The following is a 26725-nucleotide window of genomic DNA, read 5'->3' as shown; positions in this document are numbered from 1 at the left end:
AGCATTCACGACAATGAATGTCATAGCGAATGAATGCCATTGAAAGCGGCTTCTGAGGTACCTGCTGATGGCAGTTAGCGAAAGTAAAGATATTTTCTAGAGAAAGACCCGACCTAATGGAGTGTTTAGGCTGATGCGGCTGGAAGTTGAAGAATATCAAATTTCATCGTAGATTCGCGCTCGTTATGTTTGGAGGTGCGCAACACTGTGTCTAAAAAGTATTACACAATTTCAGCAACGCCCTTTATATGCCCGTTTTCATGACTGCGAATATTTTAAGTGGAAAAGCGGCAACTAAGCTACTTTACTGGGCACCGAGCAAATTTTTAAAAGCTATTTAAAGGTTCTTCATTTTTAAAATAGATTAACTTAACACAATAAACATTTCTTATGTCACTAACTTACTTAAAAAATGCATTGAATAGGAAACAGTAGTAATAAAATTTGTTCGCAAAAGTGTACTGAAGCTAATGGAACCGTAAGCAAAAGTGAAGCAAACAAATATTTCTATTAAGTGACAGTCAATAAGGCAGATAACTTTAATTACTATGTTGTTTTCAATTCAAATCTGTGCATTAATAGTTGCAGTAAATTACAGAATATCTTTTTGAACTAGTTTTTACGGAAAATAGAACACTCAACATATACGAGGTGTGGCTATTCGGTAACTATACCGCCGCTGTGCGGCATTTTATTTCAATTTCATGCATTTTTCTTTTTGCTTATTCCTTAATCACTCCACTTGGGCGTATACAGCCTCGGCAAGGCTTCTCCAGCTGATACGATTTGTTGCTGTTGGTTTTGCGCTATCAAGCGAGAAGTTGACTGCGGTATGCGCACGCAAGTCCGATCTTCGCCAGCTGGTTTTGTGTCGACCTCACGTTCTACTTCTATGGGGGTTCGAATTAAGTGGTCTGGTCTGAGGGTTTTTTTCATGGGCGTTGTGGTAGCGCGCTACCCTCAAGTGGCCCTTTGAAACCAGGACAAGCTTATTGTTTCGTCGAAACTCCGCACTCCACGGGACAACCGCCAAGTATTACATCGTGGGGAGGGGGGATGGGCGAATTAGTCGCCGTCCATAGTTTTTTCATAGTTTCTGCTATAACATCGCATGCTGCCGTCCATTTTTCCCTGCTTTGCAGCGTGAATTGCACGAATGTATCTGGGTCGTAGTTTCGTCCAAATATGCGCCGAAGCTTTGATCTAGAACCATAAAAACGCTTATATTCGAAGAATACGTGGTGAACATCTTCTATCGCATTTACCCCACAGTATTCGCAAGTGGGATGCGATTCATGTTTGAACCGATGGACATATGCTTTGAAGCATCCATGCCCGGTTAAAAATTGCGTCAGATAAAAATCAACTTCTTCGTGTTTTCTTTCAATCCAGCTTCGCAAGTCTAGAATGCAGCGATGTGTCCAGCGGCCCTTCGTGGTATTATTCCATTTTTGCTGCCAAGTTTACTAGTTTCCCGTGCTACGATGCGTTGTGTTTCACTGTCAGCCAATACTGCAGCTTCGTTTGCCAATAGCTCTATTGGATACATTCCAGCGATAACCAGCGCTGCTTCTTCTGAAACCGTTTTAAAGGCGGAACAGACTCGAAGCGCACATAAACGATAGGCTGCCTTTATACCGCAGTAGCGTAGCCATGTGCCAAACAGGAGCCCCATAAATTATTTGGTTCTTCACCACGCCTGCTAGAAGTTGCCGTCGCCGTTGTTTTGGCCCATGCGCGTTTAGCATTATTCGCGATGAGGCTGCTACAGTTACTTATGCTTTTTTGGTCTCATACTCCAGGAAAGTTTAAAAAGATAACCTCCTGTCTATCATTATTCCCAGATATTTAACTTCTGGTACTGTCGTGATGCTGTGATTGCCAACTTGTATAGTTGTCACATCTACTTTTTTCCGCCTCGATATGAGCCTAAGGGTGCAGCCTATCCATAGTCATTTTCTGCATTTTATCTGACACGGAATTGGCTCTCCATTAGTAAGGTTTCACAGCGCGACATTACTAATTGCTTTTAGCCAGAATATTCTGTAAATGATGCGTAAGCATTGGTTTATAAGGGTCTAGAGCCTCTGTGTGACGTTGTTTAAAACCAGAAAAGAATATTCGCAGCTTCGTTCGCCTGCCGATGTGCGAGCTCGTCCAAGTTAAGTAAGGGCACCGAACACCGTCCTTGCTTTACTCAGTCTGCAGTTGACGTCTTCGTCGGCATTATCGCCTGTTGTTATTGTACAGCTTAGGTAACAGAAACTACAGAACCTATGGACAACTTCTATCGCGCAATGGCCAACCAGGAAGTCATGTATAGACCAATTAGGTGTTATCCGAATCGAGTAAATGAATTGCAGGAACCCCTTCACGTAGTCTTTGTGAACTTTGAGAAGGCTTTCGATAGACTGCGACACCAAAGTATCTGGGACGCCTTTAAGCGACGTGGAGTTCCAGCTAAAACACTAGTTTTATTAAAGCCCAATATATATATATATATATATAATTGGCGCTTACACCCGTTTTGGATGTTTGGCCAAGCTCCTCCTCGTATTTGTGGTGTGCGTTTTAATGTTGGTCCCGAAATGGAGGGACCTACAGTTTCAAGCCGACTCAGAACGGCAGATATTTTTATGAGGATCTTTTTCATGGCAGAAATACACTCGGAGGTTTGCCATTGCCTGCCGAGGGGCGACCGCTATTAGAAAACTGTTTTTCTTAATTTTGGTGTTTCACCGAGATTCTAACCTACGTTCTCTCTGTGAATTCCGAATAGCCCAATACTTGAGATTAAAATGCCGAGTGCTACACAATGGTACCCGCTCCGAGCCCATTGAACCTGTGGCTGGTGTCAAACAAGGGTGTATATTATCTCCTTTTCTATTTTTAATAGTCATTGACAACGTTCTAAAGAGCGCTCTCGATACCAGCTCAGGCAGGGAATTCTCTGGAATCCTATCAGTATGGAGCATTTAGACGACCTTGACGACGACGATAACATCGCACACTTATCACGGGATTGTAGGCGCATGCAGAGCAAACTTATTGATCTAAACTCTCAAGCCGAAAACGTTGGACTGCGAATCAATGTCGGGAAAACTAAGTTCATGGTAATCAAAACCTTGTTTCAAAACAAGTTCACAGGTCTAAGGGGAACTCATTGATAACGTAAACATCTTCCCCTATCTAGGAAAGCAAATTACCCTGGACGGTGGAGCAGGCGACGATATCGATGCTAGAACCAAAAAAGCCAAAGCAACTTTTGCAAGCCTCAAAAAGATCTGGCTTTCCTAACAGCTGACAATGCGTACCAAACTCCAAATAGCCGCCCTACTATATGGCTGTGGCGCGTGGTTGGTGCCTGTATCTGAAGTAACAGAAGAACAGTTGAATTTCAAATGAGCAACTCCTCAATCGAAGCAGACAAAACCAAAGGTCATTGAAACACGAGAGCGCAAATGGAATTGGATTGGACGTAGCCTTAATGAAGAATTATTAGAAATTAAGACAAAAGCGAGAAGTAGAAAAAATTGGAAAACATTTGTTTCGGCACTATCCGCCCAAAAACGGCGCGAGAGCAACTAATTATCATAATAATGGCCAACCATTATATGGCGTGAGCTAGTTTGGTTGACTCTCATGGACTTGGTGTTGACAATGTTGATCTCCCGATCAATATTGCGTGCATATTTCCAAATTTTGTTGTTATTATCATCTTCACTACGCTGCTGGTAAATCTTTTATTGCTCGAAATCATATCTTTCTTCTGTCAGCTACTTCGACATGCGTGTCGCTTTTTCTCTCATAGTTTCAATCGGCTCAAATATTATTTCTTTCAAGAGAGATTTAAACTTAATCCAATGTAAGAGAGATTTAAACTTATAAAATATATATAAATCGGTCAAGATCCTGTGAATAGGGTGGATAATCTAGCATTGGCATGCAATTCAGCATGAACCGGCGCATTGCCTTTGTGGAGAAAACATGACTTTCTCTTCCAAAATTGCGATTGTTATGAGTGAGTTTTGCCATATTTCTTCTAAGCAAGATAAGAAGAATATAATGTAATCCAATAGTTTGATCCACGGGAGCCCTATTCAGGTTTATAATTCCATGAAAAATAGTTACCAATGCTTTAAATTTCGATTTGCTTATTCGAGGTTTTTTCTCTCTGATTGAAGTTGGGCACTAACTGTGCACAGATAAGAGCATCAGTTTACGGTCTTAAGTAGGCTCCGCTTGCTAGGCCATACATATTGTACAAATGGATGCAAACGCACCGGCTCTCAAAATATTCGGTACGATACCTTCATAAGGACCTCCACTATGTTGGAAGGACCAAGTGGACAACGATTCGGCTTCACGTGGCATTTCCAATTGGCATCGATTAGATTAGATTAGATTAGATTAGATTAGATTAGATTAGATTAGATTAGATTAGATTAGATTAGATTAGATTAGATTAGATTAGATTAGATTAGATTAGATTAGATTAGATTAGATTAGATTAGATTAGTTTAGATTAGATTAGATTGGATTGGATTAGATTAGATTAGATTAGATTAGATTAGATTAGATTAGATTAGATTAGATTAGATTAGATTAGATTAGATTAGATTAGATTAGATTAGATTAGATTAGATTAGATTAGATTAGATTAGATTAGATGAGATTGGATTAGATTAGATTAGATTAGATTAGATTAGATTAGATTAAATTAGATTAGATTAGATTAGATTAGACTAGATTAGATTAGATTAGATTAGATTAGATTAGATTAGATTAGATTAGATTAGACTAGATTAGATTAGATTTGTGAGGGGTTGGACAAGTCCAAGCACTCAGTCAGGAGACCATTGTACTACACCCGGATAAATTTCAGTAGAACGAAGATAGAGATAGGAAAGATAAAAAGTGGGTGGTAAGACGGATAAATTAGTTTGAGGTTACTGTTCCACAAATCTCTTGGACTCATGGATGAATCTTAAGAGATTCGGAAGAGGGAGAGTATGAACTTTATCCATACTCAGTATATCGCAACACAATATCCTAAGTCTGATTCTGGAAAACGCCGGACAGCTACAGCGAAAATGCTCTGCAGTGTCGTCATTCTCAAGACAGGAGGGCTGTCTACGACCCCCATGGCAGCTGAGTTTTAGGAGAAAGGTCGTTATTTTCCTGTTTGGTTCTTTGACAAAGCACTTGGCTACTCTGCACGAGTTCAATCCAGACAAACGTCCTCTATGGGTAAACCTCATGAAGTCGTCAATCCATAGTTGAATCGATGCAGAATTGACACCTAGAAAGGCCCAGTGGAATACTTGCAGAGCCTTCATTTGCCAATTTATCAGCTAACTCGTTCCCTGTAATACCACAATGTCCAGGCATCCAAATAAGACTAACTTTGTTGTGTTTGGCAACACTGTTCAGTTTTGTCTTACATTCACCAAGTTAGAAAGGGTTTTCAGTGCAGTGCAGGGCTTAGCAGGTTAGCAAGGGCTTTCAGTGTAGCTTGACTGTCACTACAAATTCCAATGCTACTACCGCGCCACTCTTTCTCAATTAGCTAGTACACCACACTCAAGATGGCATATATGATACTTTCGTAAAGCCATCTGTCCTGTGGCATTGGTTAGCTCGTAAAAATCAAGTGGTGCGCTTTGCAGTAGGCGGTCCAAATCGCTTGATGACATTCAAGGCGTTGATACAAACATTTTACAGTTTATTTAAAAACGATGAATTCATGTATCAAATATTCGAAAATAACTCAATTCAGAAAAAAGGTTGTTTCTATACTGACCTCTTTAGAGAAGCGAGAAGCTCTGCCATCGAAAGAGAAGACTACTCACTAAAAGACTGCAGTTGCTGACGTTTGACACATTCGTAATTCTGTTACAGTAGTGTGAGCTTCTTTATTTATTTATAATACAGTTATGTAAGCATGTACACTTATTAATAGAAAGTTCTTGGATTCAGGTTCTTAGTGGAGCTTGGTCTACTAGTCATACTTACTTAGCCTTACCCACAAATCTATTCTTAACTAAATGAGTGGAAACAAAATTAAAAGAACTTTGCTTAACCACAAAAATATACAAATTAATTGAACAAAGTTGTAAGACTGGACGAGACAAGAACTTAATAGCAAAGCGGTAAGTGAAAACTTTTACTTCCATTGTGGTAAAAATGTTACACTTATTGCCCTATAGCAAACCTAAAGCAGAGTAATACTAAGGCGGACTCACCCATCTTGGAGTAGTACTAGCCCGAGCTTAGTAACAAAGTAAATGCTATCAAATGCGAATATTCCATCAAACAGTTTTGATGGAAGTGCAGTGTACTCTCTCTTAAACGGACACCTAAGGGACCGAAAAATTTGTTGGCTTATGGATGGGTGTCAGCTTATGAGAAAAGTGTAAAAAAGTTGATAATATATTATGGGAGCGTTTCCCGCTCTAGAGAAAAAAAAATTTAAAAAAATTCTTAAGGATTTGTGATATGTACTGAAAAAAGTGTATGCCTATCGGAGGTGTCCGCTTAAGAGAGATGTCCGTTAGGAGAGTGTAGACTGTATTTGGCCGTGAAATATTGGATATACAAAAGAGGTGTCGCTGCTGAAACAATTTTTGTGTTCTCTCTAGTAATATACTGGTGTTTTGAAGCTCTATATGTGAGGTCTGGATCGCAGTAGTTGACATTCGTTTGAAGCGTAAAGATTCTTTTTTATCTGACACCAAGAATGTCTAACTTCGTCCCGAAAAAACAGCATTTGCGGGCAGTCATGCTTCATTATTACTTTTATGGAAAAGTGCAGCTGAAACGTGTCATCTTATCAATATTTACGGTAATCACTCTTCATCAAATACAACTTGTGTAGAGTGGTTTCGACGCTTCCAAAGTGGCAATTTTGCCGTGAGTGATAAAGACCGTGAAGGGCCACCGAAAAAATTCGAAGATACTCAACTATAAAAACAACAATTATTGGATGAAGACGCATGTCGACATGTCGAACCCTTGATGATTTGTCTTAAGATGTATCTTGGATGTTGACAGATCAACCGTCGATAAACGTTTTCTCGCGATGGGAATGCTCCAGAAAGGAGGTAGTTGGGTGCCACATCAATTAAAGGAGAGGGAGCGGGGATATCGAGAGGCGCTTGGTAACGTGTGAGGTACTGCTTGAACGGCAGAAAAGAAAAGGTTTTTCGCATCGCAACGTCAACGGCGATGAAAAATAGATCTGTTATGATAACACTAAGCGTCGAAAATGTTGGAGCCTGCCAGGTGAACCAGGTCCAACGACAGCGAAAAAAATGTTCATGCTTCAAAGGTTATGTTGTGCATCTGGTGGGATCAGAAGGGTGTCATCTATTATGAACTCGATAAACCATCTGAAACTATCACTGGCGATTATTACCGACTGCAGCTAATGCTTTTGAATCAAGCTCTCAAAGAAAGGGACGGAACGGAACGGCGCACCTGACAAACTGATTTTTCTGCATGGCAACGCCAGGCCATACGTTGTTAAATAGGTGCAGTAATATTTAGAGGGACTGAATAGGGAAATCTTGCCCCACCCGCCATATTCCCCAGACGTTGCACCTTCGGATTACCGTCTGTTCCAATCAATACGATTGTGATAATACAAAAGGGTGTGTATATCGCGGTACCAGTGCGTGACTCTCAGCGGATTTGTCATAATCAGCTGCCAACTTGACGTATTTGAAACGTGCTTTTTGAAATGTAGTTTTGTTTTGTTTTGTTTTTTTGTCTACTTAAATCAACTAAGACTAAGTTGTCAGTTAGTTTTTATTGGGTCATGCACCCAAACACAGCAGTGCACTGCGAACTTTGATGTTGTCTAGTTTGCTTGTTCGTGTATGTGTAATTGGTTGCATCGAAAGAATTTGAGTTCTTTTATGTTAGGTTGAGTTAAGTGGCTGTCATCCGATATACTTAGGCTTGAATAGTCCCATTGGGATACCACTGGAGTTCATTCTTTTCACTACCGAGTCTTCCCTGAACCAACCTTGGGATTTAAAGAATTTTTGTTAATTTCGGCAACTCTATTTGAGAGACCTCTTCAATGCTGTCGAGCAAGGCGAGTCCGTGCGTGGAAGCCCTTTTTCTGCAAAAAGCGTTTGATCTTCTTCAATACCTTCAAAGCGTCGTCAAAAGTGAGTATGTCTATTTTCATGCCTTCCAATTCATGTAAACAAAAAAACGTGAAGTGTTTGACTTAAAAAAAAAAATAAGCTTTATTATCTCATTGGTCAGCACCCCAGCTTATCACTCCGCAACAAAGTACTTATTTACAAGCAAACACCACGAAACACCAGAACCCATATTTGCATCCTTATCATAACTTGATTCAGCTTCCTCTTAGCGTCCTCAGTGTGCCGGGCTGGTATGACCGCCGCTATATCGTCCGCGTATGCCACTAGATATGTATCTTCTGACATTTCTATGCTCAATATTTTGTCCTAGCTCAGATTCCAGAGATTGGGCCCGAGAATAGATCGTTGAGCTGCGCCAGACCTTACCGCTTATGTTTTATGGCCTTCTGTTGTGTCGTAGAGCACTTCATGCTCACTCAGGTTGCTTTGGAGAATATTTAGCACGTATGTAGATATTCGAAACCTTTCTCGTAGTGCCTTTATAATGTCTATCCATCGGTAGCTTTTCAAGACGTTTCGTAAGCCAGGAATGACTCTATAATACCCAGTGAGAGTTCGTAAGTCTACCCACATTTAAATGTCTACTTGACACTCCTCTGGAGGAAAGTATAAATTCTTTTTCTGGCTAGGTCTTTCTGCATAATTCTTCGGGTTCTATATTCTGCAAGTCGTTGATAATCCCTTTATATGGTAGGAAGCATTCTGGTCCTTGAAATTTTGCTGTAGCTCTAAATTTACCTAGGCAGTATATCGGTTTATTGCCGCCATGACTTTTATAGCATATTTGTGATAGGCACTAGTACGGTTTTCGGTGAATCCTACAAAAAGTATATTAGTGTTTTTCACTACGAACCGGCAACATAGAAGGCCTGTTACTACCCACATTGAAAGGGGTAACACTGCAACTGTCTTCTGAGGTTAAATATTTAGGAGCAATCCTAGATAGTAAAATTACCTGGAAGAAGCATGTCGAGCAGAAGGTCTTTCGAACACTAAAAGTCGTCTGGCAGTATAAGAGAACCTTTGGCAAGACATGGGGTCTAAGACCGGCGATAGTACACTGGCTGTAAATCACCCTGATTGACCCATTATTACATACGCCTCTGGAGTATAGACACCCACAATGGTTAATTCCAGAGTAAAACCCCTAAACAGGCTACAGAGAAGTGTTTGCTTCGGTATCACATGTACCATGAGTTGATGCCCTTAATGCCATTCTGAACTGGCAACCTCTAGATCTTCAAATTCGAAAGGAAGCAATGTACAGCGATGTACAGGCTCAAGTTAAACGGAGTCTGGGGAAATGAAATAAGCACTGGCCACTGTCAGATATACCACCATTTATCGGAGCGGTGCACACTGTTCTCGATACCAGTGGACAATCGGGTGCCTGTCGTTAGCTTCGGTAGGAAGTATGACCTTTTGATCCCAGATAGAGATCAATGGTTAAGTCCAAAGAACCTATTAATGGGATATAAGCACACTTTCTACACCGACGGATCCAAAACCAGTGATGGAAGCTGATTTGGATGGTACTTAGACGAAGACAGTAAGTACTCCTATGCCACAGGACAGATGGCCACGGTATTTGTTACGGAAGTCTATGCCATCTTGAATGTGGCGTACTGGCTAATTGAGAAAAAGTGGCAGGGCAATAGTATTGGAATTTGTAGTGACAGTTAAGCTGCACTGAAAGACCTTGCTAACCCACGCTGCTCTTCGAAGTTAGTCGGTGAATGTAAAACAAAACTGAACAGTGTTGCAAAACACAACAAAATTAGTCTTATTTGGGTGCCTGTACATTGTGGTATTACAGGGAACGAGTTGGCTGATAAATTGGCTAATGAAGGCTCTACTAGTATGCCACTAAGCCCTGAACCCTTTCTAGGTGTCAATTCTGCATCGATTCAACCATGGATTGACGACTTCATGATGTGTATCCATAGAGGACGTTGGTCTGGGTTGAACTCGTGCAGAGTAGCCAAGTGCTTTGTGAAAGAACCAAACAGGAAAATAGTGACCTTTCTCCTAAAACTCAGCTGCCATGGGGGTCGTAGACAGCCCTCCTGTCTTGAGAATGACGACACTGCAGAGCATTTTCGCTGTAGCTGTCCGGCGTTTTCCAGAATCAGACTTAGGATATTGGGTTGCGATATACTGAGTATGGACAAAGTTCACACTCTTCCTCTTCCGGATCTCTTAAAATTCATCAATGAATCCAAGAGATTTGTGGAAGAGAGACCTCAAACTAATTTATCCGTCTTACCATCCACTTTTTATCTCTCCTATCTCTATTCTTTCTACTGATATCTATCCGGGTGTAGTACAATGGTCCACTGACTGAGCGCTTGGACTTGTCCAGCCCCCCAAAAATCTAATCTAATCTAATCTAAACGGTTTTCTTTTCACAAGGAGTGCCCAAAAGGTTGCCTAGCAGTTTGATAAAATACAAAGGCGCTTCGAAGACCTTTTCTGTTACAGACTTCTATGACACGAATTTTCGTTTGAAAGGCTGTAGAATAACTGTGCATTGGTATCGATATTTTAAAGTTCGGCTCAATGATGCCTGCACCAGTTATATTTTCCTCGAGCTTCGACACATTTGTGTACCGAATTTCCAAGCCACATTGAATAATTTAGACATTCAGTCCCAGTATCCATAGCTGACTTCCAGAGCGGCGGATCTAAAATAAATATCTTGAATTTTCTAGCGGCTTTTAGACCAGGGGTTATTGCATCACACAAGTACACTACAGAATTGTTCAAGATTTCTATTGCAATTTCCATATGCCAGATTTCGTATCCTTCAGTTGGAAATATTGTTAAAGAACCTAATTCAGCGTTTTTAATTTTCGATACGCACTCCTTTGAGTGCTATCACAAACCTCATCTACAATTACGTCACGGAAAACTTAAGCATATTTTTCTCTTTCGCTCGCAAAACCAAGCACCAACTGCTTCACTTGGAATGGATACTGCACCAGTTTGTAATTAGTCAGCTAATGTTACCCAGCAAAAGCACCAGTTCTGTTTTTTTACTGTTTTACTCACTTTTATTACCGCTGGGTTTCTGTTCACTGCTTGTTACTGTAACTCATTGGAGCAAAAAAAGAACAAAAACTAAAGCAGACGAGAAGCAACAATGTTGACATAAATCAGTTAACTATATATATTATAAATAAAAAGATAAGACTGAAAAAGCTTTTGTACAAAAGATGTAAAAATCTGGAGCAAAGTATGAGTTTTTTTTTGTTTTTGCTTAAGTTTCGCTGCTAGAGCGACAATAGCGACAACAAAAGCAATACCAGTTGCTTTAACTTGTCAACTCTGTGAGCAGCTGAGGGCAGCGACACATTTTCTCAAAGAATAACAACAAAGCTATAAATAAGTGTGTGCATGAGAATGTGTGCATGCATGCGTGTTTGTGTTTATACAAAGCAAGCGAGGCTTTACGCGGCAGAAACAGCAACAATAACTAAATTAATAGTTGTATGTTGGTGACAGGTGAATGCGGCGGCAAAATTTTGTCATGCTTTCATTGTCGCAAGCAATGTGCGAAACTTTGATGAATAGAGTGAGACATAGTGCGAATTCTCTTTTTGCTTTTTTTGGTTTTTTTGTGTGTATTTGTGCACATAACGCTGATTTATTGCAAGGGCGTCATAATCCAAAAAACCAAAATTTGGAGAAAAATGGATTACAAGTTTTCAATTTGTAAGTAAAAATAACTAAAACCTGCATCTAATGAAAAGATATGAACATCAATTTTTTGCACAATGCAAAAGAAAAACTTTTGGTAATTTCTGCACACTAATCTAAATTTTTTTATTTTTTAATTGTTATTTTGGGTTACGACACTCTTACTGTAAATGAGCGAAATGGAGTGATTCAAGTATTTTGGGCGTTGTTGTCAAAAAGAAGTGATCTGAAATAATTTAAAAACAAAATGTAATAATTCTGAAAAAAAAATTTATAATTTTCATATTAACTTAATAATTTTAAAGTAAAATATCTTTGGTTCCTGTTCAAATGCTTGTAATTGTTTTTTTTTAATATTTTATGATAAAATATGTTCGTAAACGAAAAACAAAAGCAATTTACATTTAAATTAATTTTTGGAAAAAATTTTTTTTTTTTTTTTTTAAATTTTTTTTTAATTTTTTTTTTAATATTTTTTTAAATAATTTTTTTAGTTAACATTTTCTTTTAACTTAAAAAAAAACATTGTATGATAGAATATGTATAAGCATATGCATTCAAAAAACTTGTTTTCAAAAAAATGTTATATTTTTGTTAAACATTTCTTGAAAAATTTGAGATTTGTTTCTTAATTTAAAAAATGTATTATTATTTTTTTAATTCTAATATTCGAAAACAATTTTTATCTTTTTTTTGTTAATAATTAAAAAAAAAAATTCTGTTTTGTTTCTTAACTTTTTTAAATTTAAATTTTGGAAAAAAATATATTTTTTTGTGACAAATTTTTTGAAAAAATTTAAGATTTGGTTTTTTTTTCATTAATACCCGATTCTTTATTTTTTATTTTTTTCATTAATATTGTTGAATTAAAAAAAATGTATTATATTTATTAAAAAAAATGTATCTATTTATATATTTTTTTTAATTACATTTGGCAAAATTTTTTTATATTTTTTGTTAATCATTTTTTAAAAACCGAAAATTCATATTTATTACTTATGTTTGTCATTAATAGCTGAGGCTATGCTCAATTCAGTTTTATTTCTTTTTTTATTTTAATTTCAGAACTTATTTTATTCTTAAAATTTTTTTGAATTTTAAGGATATACTAAATTTAAAAAAACAATATTTATTTTTATTTAATATTATTTATAATTTATGTAAATAATTTTTTTTAATTTTAATATTGAGAAAACAAATTTGAATGTTCTTTTTTGGCTATCATTTTTTGAAAATATTGCAGATTTGTTTCTTATTGTTTCTTGGTTTTCATTAATAGCTGATGCTCAAATTCAAAGAAAAAAAAAGAAAAAAATTATTTATTGTTTTTTATTTTAATATTGTAAAAAAATTTATTATTTGTAAATAATTTTTTTGGAAAGAATTCAAATCTGTTTCTTAATTTTTTTACTTTCAATTTTGGAAAAAACAAATTCTTCTTTTTTGAAAATTTCAGTTTTGTTAATTTTTTTGTTTTTTCAAGAATTGCTCAGTTATAAAAAAGATATTTATTGAAAAAATTATGCATTTATTTTTTTAATTTTAATTTGGGAAAATATTTTTTTTCTATTGTAATTTTTTTGAAAAAATTTCAAATTTGTTTCTTCTTTTTTTAATTAATCGCTCAGGCTATGCTCAAATTCAGCTTTGTTACTCATTATTTTTATTTTATTTTAATTTGTGAAAAAATATATATTTTTTTGCTCAAAATTTCAAAAAAAAAATTTCAGATTTGTTTTCTCATTAGTAGCTGAGGGTATGCTAAAATTAAAAAAACAATATTAATTATTAATTAAATTATCAGTTAGTAATTAAAATAAAAAGTATTAATTATTAATTATTTTTTTTTTTTTAACCTTGATTTGGGAAACCATTTTTTTTATTTGTTTCGTCAACGCCTTTTTTTTAATTTCTAATTTGTTTTTTTTTTCATTAATAGCTAAGTCTATGATCAATTTCAAAGAAAAACTTTTATTAGTTTTTAATTTTTATTTATTATTAAATTTTAATATGTATTGGAAAATTTTTTTTTTTTGTTAAAAATCTCATATTTGCTTATTTGTTTTTTTTTCATTAATAACCGAGGCTTTGCTCAGTTAAAAAAAATATGTTTATTTAAAAAAAATAATGTATTAATTTTTTTTCAATTTTAATTTTGGAAAATATTTTTTATATTATTTGTTATTCATTCTTTTTTTTGGAAAAATTTCAGATTTATTTCTTTTTTTTCATTATTAGCTATCAATTTCAGTTTCTTTCTTATTATTTTTCTTAAATTTAATTTTGGCAAAACAATTTATTTTTTTGCTCAAATTTTTTTCGTTTTTTCATTAATAGGGTATGCTAAATTAAAAAACGATGTATTTATTTGTTTTTTTTTTCAATTTTAATTTGGGAAAATATTTTTTATTTTTTTTAGTAATCATTTTTTTCAGATTCGTGTCTTATTTTTTGTCATTAAGTGCTGAGGCAATGCTCAATTTGAATTTTGTTTCTCATTAATATTTTTTATTTTAATTTTAGGAAAGAAATTTATTTTATTGTTGAAAAGTTTTTGAAGAAATTTCAGTTTTTTTCTTTTTTTTGCATTAAAAAAAATGTTTGGGAACATATTTCTTATTTATTTACAAAACTCATATATTTAAAAAAATTCATATCTGTTTTTTCCAATAATAGCTGAGAGTATGCTAAATTTAAAGAAATGTATTTTTTTCATATTAATTTGGGAAAATATTTATTAGTATTATTTTTTTTTTATTAATTTTTTTTTTTAATTTCATATTTGTTTTTAAATTTTTATCATTAATAGCTTTGGCTATGCTCAGTAATTCCTGAAAGTTTCATAGTAAAATTCCCTTAATTTTACAGTGAAAGCTTTTTGCTCTCACTACTTCTTTGGGTTTAATACTCTTTATAACATACCTAAGCCCCTCTCTTTAACTTTCTTTTCTCTCCTTTCTATACATCCCTCATTATTTACTTTGCTGCCTTGTCAAACGCTCCAGCCTATTCATGTTTGTTTAATATTAATTATGTTTTTGTTCTTGTGGTTGTTGTTTTGTTTTGGTTTTGCAGATCATTCTTGTAATTGCTTTTGCTGGCGCCATCAATCTGCCCGAACATGTCTTAGACTATTAATCCAAAGTATTTATGTATGCACGTTGCGTATGTTAATGTGTTTATAACGCATACACACGCACACACACACGCTTAAATGCGCACACATGCGAGCGCAATCGCCAACACGCCATGCACCTATGGAATTTATGGTGGCTGCTCATCATCGGCCACTGCTGGAATCTCTTCAAAATAGCTGTTTTAGTTGATGCGAGTAAGTGAGTTGATTGTACAATAAGTTTAATGATTGTGCCGAAAAGGGGAAAAAATGAAAAATTGTAGGCCTCTTTTAATTCAAAAATAGTCGTAACTTCTAAATATTTCTTTTAATTTTTTTTATTCTCTAAACATCATAAAAGTTTAGGAAATACTACGATAGAGAATAGTTGAGTCTTCGTATTCATTTGTGCTTTCGTATGCAGGGAGCTCTATTTTATTAGCCAAGTGCATTCCAGAACACAACTCATCAACTTTTTTTCCTCTTCCATTAAAATCTAAATGAACCTTTAAATAGCAGGTTCGCATGTTTTGCACCGGCTTGCTAAAATTGCCGTAGAGTATCGAACTTCAGAGGTTAGTTACTGTAACCGCTATGTAACAGATTTTTGTTCGTTTTTGAGCTAAAAATTTCATCCTTCAAATTCAATCACTTTCAATTCTGAATTTGAGCTGGACCAATCTTCCGGCAGTCACAGCACTGTGGAACGAATTATTCCGCGGAAGGAATCAAACAAGTCTTCCTCATTTCGATAGCGTATACCTCAACATTTTGAATCATAATAAATTGCATAACTATCACTTGTGAAATGTGAAAATAAAGCAAAAAAAACTTATATTAAACATAAAAAAAGGTGATTCTTGCAGAGCCATGCTCTTCTTTTAGAAAATATACAATAAGAATTCGTGCTAATTCCTAATTCGAGCGGAATATTTAAAGACAATTTTGTGAACACTTTTTCCGTGTCATTTTAGCTGCTTTTATTATAAGATCACACCCATCTCTGCTCCCTCAAATCACTCTTTCCTAGCTGCTAAACACTCAACTGACCTTCCCCATTTTCCAGGCATACTAAACACCATATTGGGCGTACCCAGTGAGTGCATGCACCAGAGCAGCGTGTGGCCGTGCAAATTGTCGTTTTCCTGTTGGCTGCAAGGCGGCCGTCATGCCAAGGGTTGTGGCAGCAACAAGTGGCTATTTTCATGCTGCATCGGTGGCACTGGCAGTGGCAACTTCAATGCCAACATTGCCGCATCCAACATTGCTGCCGGCCCAGCAGCTATGCCATATGGAGCCTTATATGGGGACGTGAATCCAGCGCCAATGGCAAATTTAGTTGGCAACGCAATCAACGAATATAAGCGACTGACAGCCAGTGGTTTTGGTGGCGGCGGCGTCAGTGGCGGTGGTGGTGGAGTGCTGCCCAAACGCGTAATGCTGAAGCGACGCAACGAGAATGACGTTTTCGCAAAGGTTGGTAAAGAAGCGCCAAAACGTTGATATAAAAAAACTTATTTTAATTTTTCTTTGTTAATTTTTTCATTATCTTTTCTGCGCCCCTTCCTCTCTTGCTTTCAGCCTGAGTGCGGTTTGCCGCGCGCCACACAACGCACGCTCCAAAAGCGCATCATTGGCGGCCGAACAGCAAATTTCGCGGAATATCCTTGGCAGGCGCATATACGCATAGCGGAATTCCAGTGTGGCGGTGTGTTGGTGTCGCAGAATATTGTCGCTACAGCGGCGCATTGCATACAACAGGCGCGCCTGCAGGATATATCCGTCTACTTGGGCGAATTGGATACACAGAACTTGGGGCATATACACGAACCGCTGCCGGTCGAAAAGCACAATGTCATACAGAAGATTGTGCATCCGCGTTTTCAGTTACGCATGACACAGCCGGATCGTTTCGATGTGGCGCTACTCAAGCTAGCCAAGCCGACGGGGTTTAGGTAGGAAAAATATGTAAATTTAAAAATAAAAGGGTTTGTTTCACGCCAAAGGTAAGCAGATAAGCATAAGAAGATATCATACGATGCGCCTGCAGAGAACTCTAAGGCCTAAAAAATGATTAAATATTAATTTAATTCGATATAAAATCATATTTTCACATTTAGTCCGGTCAAATATTCATTTTTTATAGATATTTTTTAGGATTTTTTTTAAGATAATGAAATGCGATCGTTTTGATTTTATAGTATGTTATTATTGACATCAAATAGTATACAAAAACAATTTTTTTTTTGTTTGACATATTTTTTTGTAGTAGTGTGGCACCAAAGTAAGCGTCTTAAAAAAAGATAGGTGGCTTGTCAACAGGACTTTGGCTCTTCAGGACATCTGAAACGAAAAAGTTAATCAACTTGGCAATGAATTTAAGACTTCTTATATTTTTATTTTATTTATTTTTTTAATTTATATTTTTTTTTATATTTATTTCAAGAAGTCAAGCAAATATAATCTCAGAGCTACTAACACTGAATTGTAAAAATATATACATAATTCAATTACAATTTTGCGCTGATATATTAAATTTGTTTCTCTCTACACACACTGCGTTAAATAAGTATAGCACTAAGACTTATTGCAAAGTTTTGAAAATTTAGTTGGTTGTGCCACAAAACCCATATGAATCCATACTTTCAAACTTCCTATAACTCAAAAAAAATATCAACAAATTTTCATAAAAATAATCGAAGTTCCTAAAAAAATCCAGCTATGCAGTTTTATAGTCCATTTTGGAAGTGACTCGCATTTGATTTTTGTTTTCTTTTATATAAGAGAATTTTGATAAAAATAATCAGAAAATAATAGAAATATCTAGAAAAAATTTTCAAGTCCATTGAATTTAGGTAAAAGCGCAAATTTGAAGTGAATCAAAAATTGCATTGAGTTTTGATAATTTTTTTCACTGGCGGTATTGAGCTTTTTCTTCCATATAAAAAAATTTCATAAAAATAAACAAAAAATAATCGAAATTTCTATAAAAATTCCAGCTATGCACTTTTATAATCCATTGAATTTTGATCAAAGTGCAAATTTGAGTTGGCTCAAAAATCGCATTGATTTTTGATAATTTTTTTCACTGGCGGTATTGAGCTTTTTCTTCCATATAACAAAATTTTATAAAAATAAACAAAAAATAATCGAAATTTCTAGAAAAATTCCAGCTAGGCAGTTTTATATTCCATTGAATTTTGATTAAAGTGCAAATTTGAGTTGGCTCAAAAATCGCATTGATTTGGATAATTTCTTTCGCTGACGATGTTGAAAGTTTTTTTCATATAAAAAATTTTCATAAAAATTTCAAAAAAATAATCGAAATTCCTAGAAAAATTCCAGCTATCCAGTTTTATAGTCCATTGAGTTGCAAATTTGAAGTGACTCAAAAATCGCTGTAATTTTTGTCAATTTTTTCGCTGACGATGTTGAATGTTTTTTCATATAAACAAATTTTCATAAAAATTTCATAAAAATAATCGAAATTCCTGGAAAAATTCCAGCTTGTGCAGTTTTATAGTCCATTTTTGAAGTGACTAAAAAATCGTATTGATTTTTGACAATTTTTTTTTCGCTGACGATGTTGAATGTTCTTTTCATATTAAACAAATTTTCATAAAAATTTCATAAAAATAATCGAAATTCCTGGAAAAATTCCAGCTGTGCAGTTTTATAGTCCATTGAATTTTCGTAAAAATGCAAATTTGAAGTGACTCAAAAATCGCATTGATTTTGTCAATTTCTCTTTTGCTTCCATATAAAAAAATGTCGTGTATATGAAAAAAAGGCACAAGACCAAAAGCCGATAGCAAAAAAAAAACGAAAAAATAACAATTCCCAAAAATTATCACGATTTGGCAGTCACTCGAAACTTGCACTTTATTTTCACTTTTGGTATAAATTCAATGGGCTACAAAACTACACACCCGAAATTTTTCCAAAAGTTCTGACTAAAAGCGTGAAGTTTAGGAGCAAATCTGTTGATTTTACTTTCAATTTGCACAAATTCGCAAACTTCGGTTGACATGGTTTTTATGAGGGAATGCACCATGTTTTAATACAAATTTATCAAAATAAAAAAAAATATATCAAAATATAAAAAAATTGTAAAATTAGATACGAAACAAACAAAAAAGAGTCAAAACTTGCGAATAAGTCTTATGAGTACTATACTTATTTAACACAGTGTCATTGCAATGATTTTATTCATTCCAGTGAACACATTTTGCCCATTTGCTTGCCACTATTTCCCATCACATTGATTGGTCGCAAGGGTCTGATCGCTGGTTGGGGCAAGACGGAGGCGAGCATGGGCCATGCGGGCACCAATATGTTGCAAGTGGCCACAGTACCAATCATAAGTATGCTACCTTCAACGGCAAACGACCGAAACGTATATTTTTCTTCATTTTCAGCTTCCTTCGACTGCGTACGCTGGCACGAAAGCAAACGCATCAATGTGGAGCTCTATGGGGAAATGTTTTGTGCGGGACACTCAGATGGGCATCAGGATGCATGTTTGGGTAAGGAGTTGTTCTAATATGCACATATATTTGTGAGAAATTTCCGTTGGCTGAAGGCGATCGATGTGTAGCTTAATGGGCAAAAAGAAATTCAATATTTTTTCGGTAGATGGCTGTAGTGATCGATATCTCGTAAAGTATCGATATAAAAATTCCAAGTTTATGCTCGTTGTCAAGGTGAAATTTAAGTGTAGTGATTGGCATGCATCCACCATAAAGTGCAAACCTGGCACAAAGCGATTACCATTTTTTCTCTGCACAACTTCTCTTGAAAAACTTTCCGAGTGATAAAAATTTGAAACCAAGAGCTGAATATCGATCACTACAGCTTTTCGCCAATAAGGACCAAGACTTCTATGAGAGAGGCATTATGAAGCTACCCTTAAAATGGCAACAAATCATACCAGAAAACTGTGCATGACTTGCCCCGAATGGGACAACCCTAAATACCCTCACAAATAAAAGTTATAAATTTAACGGGAAAAACAAAGGATTTCTTGTTCTTCAAATAATATTTTCAAAATAAAGGGTGATAAATGTAGAGGTACCGGATTTTAAATTGAAAATAAAACATGGAATAATCAAATTGATTGGGAAATCTTTACTATTTTTGTGTACAACAATTCATGACATTTATTTTTTATAGGTAATCCCTTTCAAATGTTGACCTCAATTTCGGCGTAATTCGTCCATCCGTAAATACCAATTTTGAATGGCTCGCTGGAGGACTTTAGTCGGTATCTCGTAAAGTAGTGTTGGCCTCCAGTTCCTCGATAGAAGCTGGTTTATCCCCGCACAAACAAAAGTCCAAAGATGTGATATCACACGATCTTGGTGCACTGGTCCACGCCGAGAGATAAGTTGCTCACCAAAACGACGACGCTGTAAACCCATTGTTTCAGAGGCTGTATGGAAAGTAGCGCCGTCCGCCGTCTTGTTGAAACCAAATGTTGTAGAGATCACGGGAACCAATTTTCGGCATCAAAAAGTCGTTTGTCATGGCGAGAGAGCGTTCGCCATTCACTGTTACATTGGCACAGTCTTGTCTTTGAACAAATATGAGCCGATGATTTCTCCAGCCCATAGGCCGCAACAAATAGTTTTTGTCAATGGATGTAATGGCTATTTTGGAATAGCTTCGGGTTGCTCTTCAACACTCTTGTGCTTATTGATGTAGCCATTAAGTGGTTATATACAGTTAGAAGACCGAAAAAAGCGAATTTTCCAGAATTTTGCTACGACAACTTTTAAATTTATTCTAAATCCTTAAATCTAAAAACTTGTACACATACTATGTTATCTTTTAACTGTAGTTTAAGACATAGTATTAGTAAAAATATTTATTTGGAAAGGAGCTACAGTTGATCTCCGGGAGCTCCTCTCAAAAAAAACGTTTCGCGGTGACGACTATATCTCTGAACTGGATCCTCTGAAATTAAAAACCAAATCTTCTTCTTCTTAATTGGCGCGATAACCGCTTACGCGATTTTGGCCGAGATTAACAAAGCGCGCCAGTCGTTTCTTTCTCGTGCTAACCGGCGCCAATTGGACACACCAAGTGAAGCCAAGTCCTTCTCCACCTGATCTTTCCAACGCAGAGGAGGCCTTCCTCTTCCTCTGCTACCACCAGCTGGTACCGCATCGAATACTTTCAAAGCCGGAGCGTTTGTATCCATTCGGACGACATGACCCAGCCAACGAAGCCGCTGGATCTTTATTCGCTGCGCTATGTCTATGTCGTCGTAAAGCTCATACAGCTCATCGTTCCATCGTCTGCGATATTCGCCGTTGCCAACGTGCAAAGGTCCAAAAATCTTACGCAGAATCTTTCTCTCGAACACTCCAAGCGTCGCTTCATCGGATGTTGTCATCGTCCAAGCTTCTGCGCCATACGTTAGGACGGGCATGATGAGAGTCTTGTAGAGTGTTAGTTTTGTTCGTCGAGAGAGGACTTTACTGCTCAATTGCCTACTTAGTCCAAAGTAGCACTTGTTGGCAAGAGAGATTCTACGTTGGATTTCAAGGCTGACATAATTATCGGTGTTAATGCTGGTTCCTAAATACACGAAGTCTTTTACAACCTCAAAATTATAACTGTCTACAGTGACGTGGGTGCCGATACGCGAGTGCGCCGACTGTTTGTTTGAAGACAGGAGGTACTTCGTTTTGTCCTCGTTCACCACCAAACCCATTCGCTTTGCCTCTTTATCCAGTTTGGAGAAGGCAGAACTAACAGCGCGGTTGTTAAGGCCGATGATGTCAATATCCTCGGCATACGCCAGCAATTGTACGCTCTTATAAAAAATTGTGCCTGAGCGATTAAGTTCTGCGGCTCGTACGATGCTCTCCAACATCAGGTTAAAGAAGTCACACGACAGCGAGTCACCCTGTCTGAAACCTCGTTTGGTATCAAACGGCTCGGAGAGGTCCTTCCCAATTCTGACGGCGCTGCTGGTGTTGAGCAACGTCATCTTACATAGCCGTATTAGTTTTGTGGGGATACCAAATTCAGACATGGCGGCATACAGGTAACTCCTTTCCGTACTGTCGAATGCAGCTTTGAAGTCGACGAAAAGATGGTGTGTGTCGATTCTTCTTTCATGGGTCTTTTCCAAGATTTGGCGTATTGTGAATATTTGGTCGATGGTAGACTTTCCAGGTCTGAAGCCACACTGATGAGGTCCAATCAGTTGGTTGACGGTGGGCTTCAGCCTTTCACACAATACGCTCGCTAGAACCTTATAGGCGATGTTTAGAAGACTAATCCCGCGGTAATTGGCACAAATTGCAGGATCGCCCTTCTTATGGATTGGGCAGAGCACACTTAAATTCCAATCGGCAGGCATGCTTTCATCCGACCATATTCTGCATAGGAGCTGATGCATGCACCTTACCAGCTCCTCGCCGCCATGTTTGAATAGCTCAGCCGGCAGTCCGTCGGCACCCGCGGCTTTGTTGTTCTTTAGCCGTGATATTGCTATTCTCACCTCGTCATGGTCGGGTAACGGAACGACAATTCCGTCGTCAACGATTGGGGTATCGGGATTTTCACATTCTCTATGACATGCGCAGCTGTCACCGTTCAACAGGTTCGAGAAGTGTTCCCTCCATAATTTAAGATTGCTCTGTACGTCAGTCACCAGATCGCCGTCTTTGTTCTTACAGGACAACGCCCCGGTCTTAAAACCTTCTGTAAGCCGCCGAACTTTCTGGTAAAATTTTCGGGCGTTGTTCCTATTGGCCAGCATCTCAAGCTCCTCGCACTCACGTATTTCGGCCTCTCGTTTCTTCTGTCGGATAATACGTCTCTCTTCCTTTTTCAGCTCTCTGTAGCGATCCCACATGGCTCGCGTTGCGCCCGATCGCAGCGTGGCTCTATAGGCGGCATCTTTTCTTTCGGCGGCAGCATGACATTCCTCGTCGTACCAATTGTTTTTTCGGGCTCGCCGGAATCCGATTTCTTCTTCGGCGGCGGTACGTAGGGAACGAGAAATGTTGCTCCATTGCTCGCGCATGCCGGTGTGTTGGGCAGTGCTCTCCGAGAGCAGGAGTGAGAGTCGAGTGGCGAATCTTCTGGCTGTCTGTTGTGATTGCAGCTTTTCGATGTCGAACATTCTTTGCGTAGGTAGATGTACGTTTTTTGCTGCACAGAGGCGTGTGCGCAGTTTGGCTGCAACAAGGTAATGATCCGAGTCGATGTTGGGTCCTCGGATCGTACGTACATCTAATACACTAGAAGCGTGTCTTCCATCTATCACAACATGATCGATCTGGTTTCGCGTTTTTCGATCAGGAGACAGCCAGGTAGCTTGGTGTATCTTTTTATGCTGGAATCTGGTGCTGCAGACTACCATGTTTCGGGCCCCGGCGAAGTCGATCAGCCTCTGTCCGTTACAGGATGTTTCGTTGTGTAGGCTGAATTTTCCGACTGTGGGACCAAAAATTCCCTCCTTGCCCACCCTGGCGTTGAAGTCGCCAAGCACGATTTTTATGTCGTGGCGGGGGCAGCGCTCATAGGAACGTTCCAAGCGCTCATAGAAAGAATCCTTGGTCGCATCGTCCTTCTCTTCCGTCGGGGCGTGGGCGCAAATTAGCGAGATGTTAAAAAATCGCGCTTTGATGCGGATTGTTGCGAGACGCTCGTCCACCGGAGTGAACGACAGTACTTGGCTACGAAGTCTCTCTCCCACAACAAATCCGACACCGAATTTGCGCTCCTTTACATGGCAGCTGTAGTAGACGTCGCAAGGTCCTATGGTTTTCTTTCCTTGCCCCGTCCATCGCATCTCTTGGATGGCAGTGATGTCAGCCTTTACTCTCACGAGGACATCAACCAGCCGGGCAGAGGCACCTTCCCCATTAAGGGACCGGACATTCCAGGTGCATGCCCTCAAATCATAGTCCTTAGTTCGTTTGCAGGGGTCGTCATCATTGTTGGAAGTTCTCATCCGAGGCTTTGTTGCTGTTTTCATTGGGGGGGGGCTTTTTAAGTGGCGGGTCCCAAACCCAACGCACAACCAGCTATGCTGGGATGTTTCGCCTTCTCACTTTAGCTCACTCCCGAACGGGTGTTCGGAAGCTAACCAGAGGATACGTGGGCTAATCCCGGACGTTGTGAGCTGCTTGAACCATATGTAGAAGAATCGTCCTGGCCACTCCCAAGTGAATGGCGATCAGTAACTTTCCCCACTTGCGTGGACTTCTACACATGGAACCATCCTCCATTAAAAACCAAATAGATTTCGTTAAATTAATGTTCAAGAATGCGTCTAGTAATTAATCGAAGGAATAAGCAAACTAAATTCTGTTGACAAAATGGCGGGTTTCCAAAAAAAAATCGATTTTTGACCAAAATTTCGGGCTCAAATTGTTTCTAAGAAAAGAAAAATTTTATCAGTGAGAAAAAATCCTGGATTAGTTACTAAAAAATATATTTATTGTAAGAAGCTCGTGTTAAAATTTGAGACTAATCGGTTTAGCCGTTTTTGAGTAATGTTGAAAAAACGCGCAGCCGCTCCGGTCTTATAAAGGGTGGTTAAGTTTCAAGGGCCGGTGTTGATTTTCAATAACACACAATTTTTTAAGAAATTATTGTCATTTCTCTTTATTATGATAATATTGGTATGGCTCAATTACATGTGGAATAAAATATTGACCAAATGGTCGCCGCGGACTCGGCGGCACACCTCCATCCGATGATCCAGATTTTCGATGTCGCTGAGGCATAATTGAGGTTCTATGCCGTTAATGTGCCGAATTATCTCATCCTTTAGCTCTTGAATTGTTGCTGGCTTATCGACGTACACCTTTTCTTTCAAATAGCTCCAAAGCAAGAAGTCCAACGGTGTCAAATCACATGATCTTGGCGGCCAATTGACATCGTCGCGACGTGAGATTATTCGACCATCAATTTTTTCGCTAAAAAAAGCCATTGTTTCGTTAGCTGTGTGACAAGTGGCACCGTCCTGTTGAAACCACATATCGTCCACATCCATATATTCCAATTCGGGCCATAAAAAGTTCCCTACCACCTCACGATAGCGAACACTATTCACAGTAACTGCCTGACCGGCTTCATTTTGGAAAAAATACGGCCCAATGATGGCGCCGGCCCATAAACCGCACCAAACAGTCACTCTTTGTGGGTGCATTGGTTTTTCGGCCATTACTTTTGACGAATCCACTGAGGTGAAAATGTGCCTCATCACTGAAGATGATTTTCTTCGATACGCATTTTGATTTGAACGCCCGTTTTCATAATTAATAAACCTGAATAACTTGAACGCGTTGCTCGATTATGTATCTTTCCATGTTTCAAATTGAGTTAGTCTGAAATTGAAAAATGTCAAATGAAATGTAGAAGAAAACTTGATGTTTAGGTGTGGTTCACATTCAACATCGGCCCTTGAAATTTAACCATTCCATTTACTTTGAAGCACTCTGAAACGCCTTTCCAAATTTGCGAGTAACTTCTATAATATTCACCGGAACAACATTAAATTTTCTGTGTGTATTCTTAAACATATAATATGTACTTAAAAAAGAATTAAAAAAAGTGTTTTTTTGAAAATTATAAATGCATATAACCTTAAGCCAAAAATGGGTCTCATCGCTAACCACCATAAGTTGGCCCGATGAAGGCTTTTCACAGAGCGTTGATTTTCGTAATACAATTTTACGTGTAAGTTTTTCCATAATAAAATGGAATTTTTTTTGTTAAACATTTTCAAGGAAAAAAATATTTTTTCTCCAATAATTTTTTACAGAGCATATTTTTTCGATGAAACAAAAAATTAAACAAAAAAATGTAAAAATGTTAAAAAAAATCGAAGAAATTTCGTTTACAAAAACTCTATGTCATCATTGTCAACATTGAAAAAATCTCAAAATTAATTTTTTCCTAATTTTGTTTTCATTTCATGGTTACCTTTTTATGCTCCAGCCTGCATATTAACCAAATTTTATAAAAATTAACGCGAATATCCAAAATACTTAGAGTACTTGACATGAAATCGCGCTACTGCTTTACCTGTTCCCCATATGCCTTACTTATACCCTAGAATGCTAATGGCATTCTCTGCTTATACCCTAAAAAAATATATTTTGCTTAATTCACCAGCAACCCAACAACACTCTGTTGCCATCAATCGCATTCAACATTCAGCATTCCGTGCATTGCCTACTTCTAGGCACTTCCACTAACTTGCGTTAACCAACTTTATGCGACTATTTTATGTGCGCGCTCGTTTTGCTCTTTCTCTTTGCAGGCGATTCTGGTGGGCCGTTGATTGTAAAGGAGCGCGGCCACTTCATTTTGGTTGGCATCACCAGCGCCGGCTTTGGTTGTGGCGTCGATCATCAGCCGGGCATCTATCACAACATACAAACGACTGCCAAATGGATACAGGAGATGATTGTGCGGCATGCACCGACAAATGCTTTCCAATAATTTAGTTCGCTTTTGCTATTTTACAAGTGCAGTCCACTTTAAGGAAATAATTGCAAAAGCAAAATGTATTAGTAGAAAAATTATTATTATATAAAACTAATATTACTGTATTTTTTTTTTCAAAATTTTAGTCAACACTTAGCTTAGATTATAAAATATTGTTAGCTATATTTTAATTAGATATTAAATCACGTTTCAAACCTTCATCACATAAAGTAACTATTTTCATAATTAATTGTTTGCTTAAACAATATTTAAA

General features: G+C 37.5%; 1 protein-coding gene across 1 annotated transcript in view; it reads left to right on the top strand.

Moving 5' to 3' along the window:
• LOC129245214 (serine proteinase stubble) overlaps positions 1-26473 on the top strand; it is a 55515-nt gene extending 29042 nt beyond the window's left edge. Inside the window, exons 2-7 of the mRNA XM_054883253.1 lie at positions 14952-15207; positions 16058-16467; positions 16573-16946; positions 19210-19355; positions 19410-19517; positions 26285-26473. Of these exons, the coding sequence (XP_054739228.1) occupies positions 15126-15207; positions 16058-16467; positions 16573-16946; positions 19210-19355; positions 19410-19517; positions 26285-26466 (1302 nt within the window). The 5' untranslated portion in view covers positions 14952-15125 and the 3' untranslated portion in view covers positions 26467-26473. The remainder of the gene's footprint in view (positions 1-14951; positions 15208-16057; positions 16468-16572; positions 16947-19209; positions 19356-19409; positions 19518-26284) is intronic.
• The last annotated feature ends 252 nt before the right edge of the window (positions 26474-26725 follow it).

This window comes from Anastrepha obliqua, chromosome 4, assembly GCF_027943255.1.
Source record: "Anastrepha obliqua isolate idAnaObli1 chromosome 4, idAnaObli1_1.0, whole genome shotgun sequence".
Classification (NCBI taxonomy): Eukaryota; Metazoa; Arthropoda; class Insecta; order Diptera; family Tephritidae; genus Anastrepha; species Anastrepha obliqua.
This window is presented reverse-complemented; position numbering and strand designations above follow the sequence as displayed.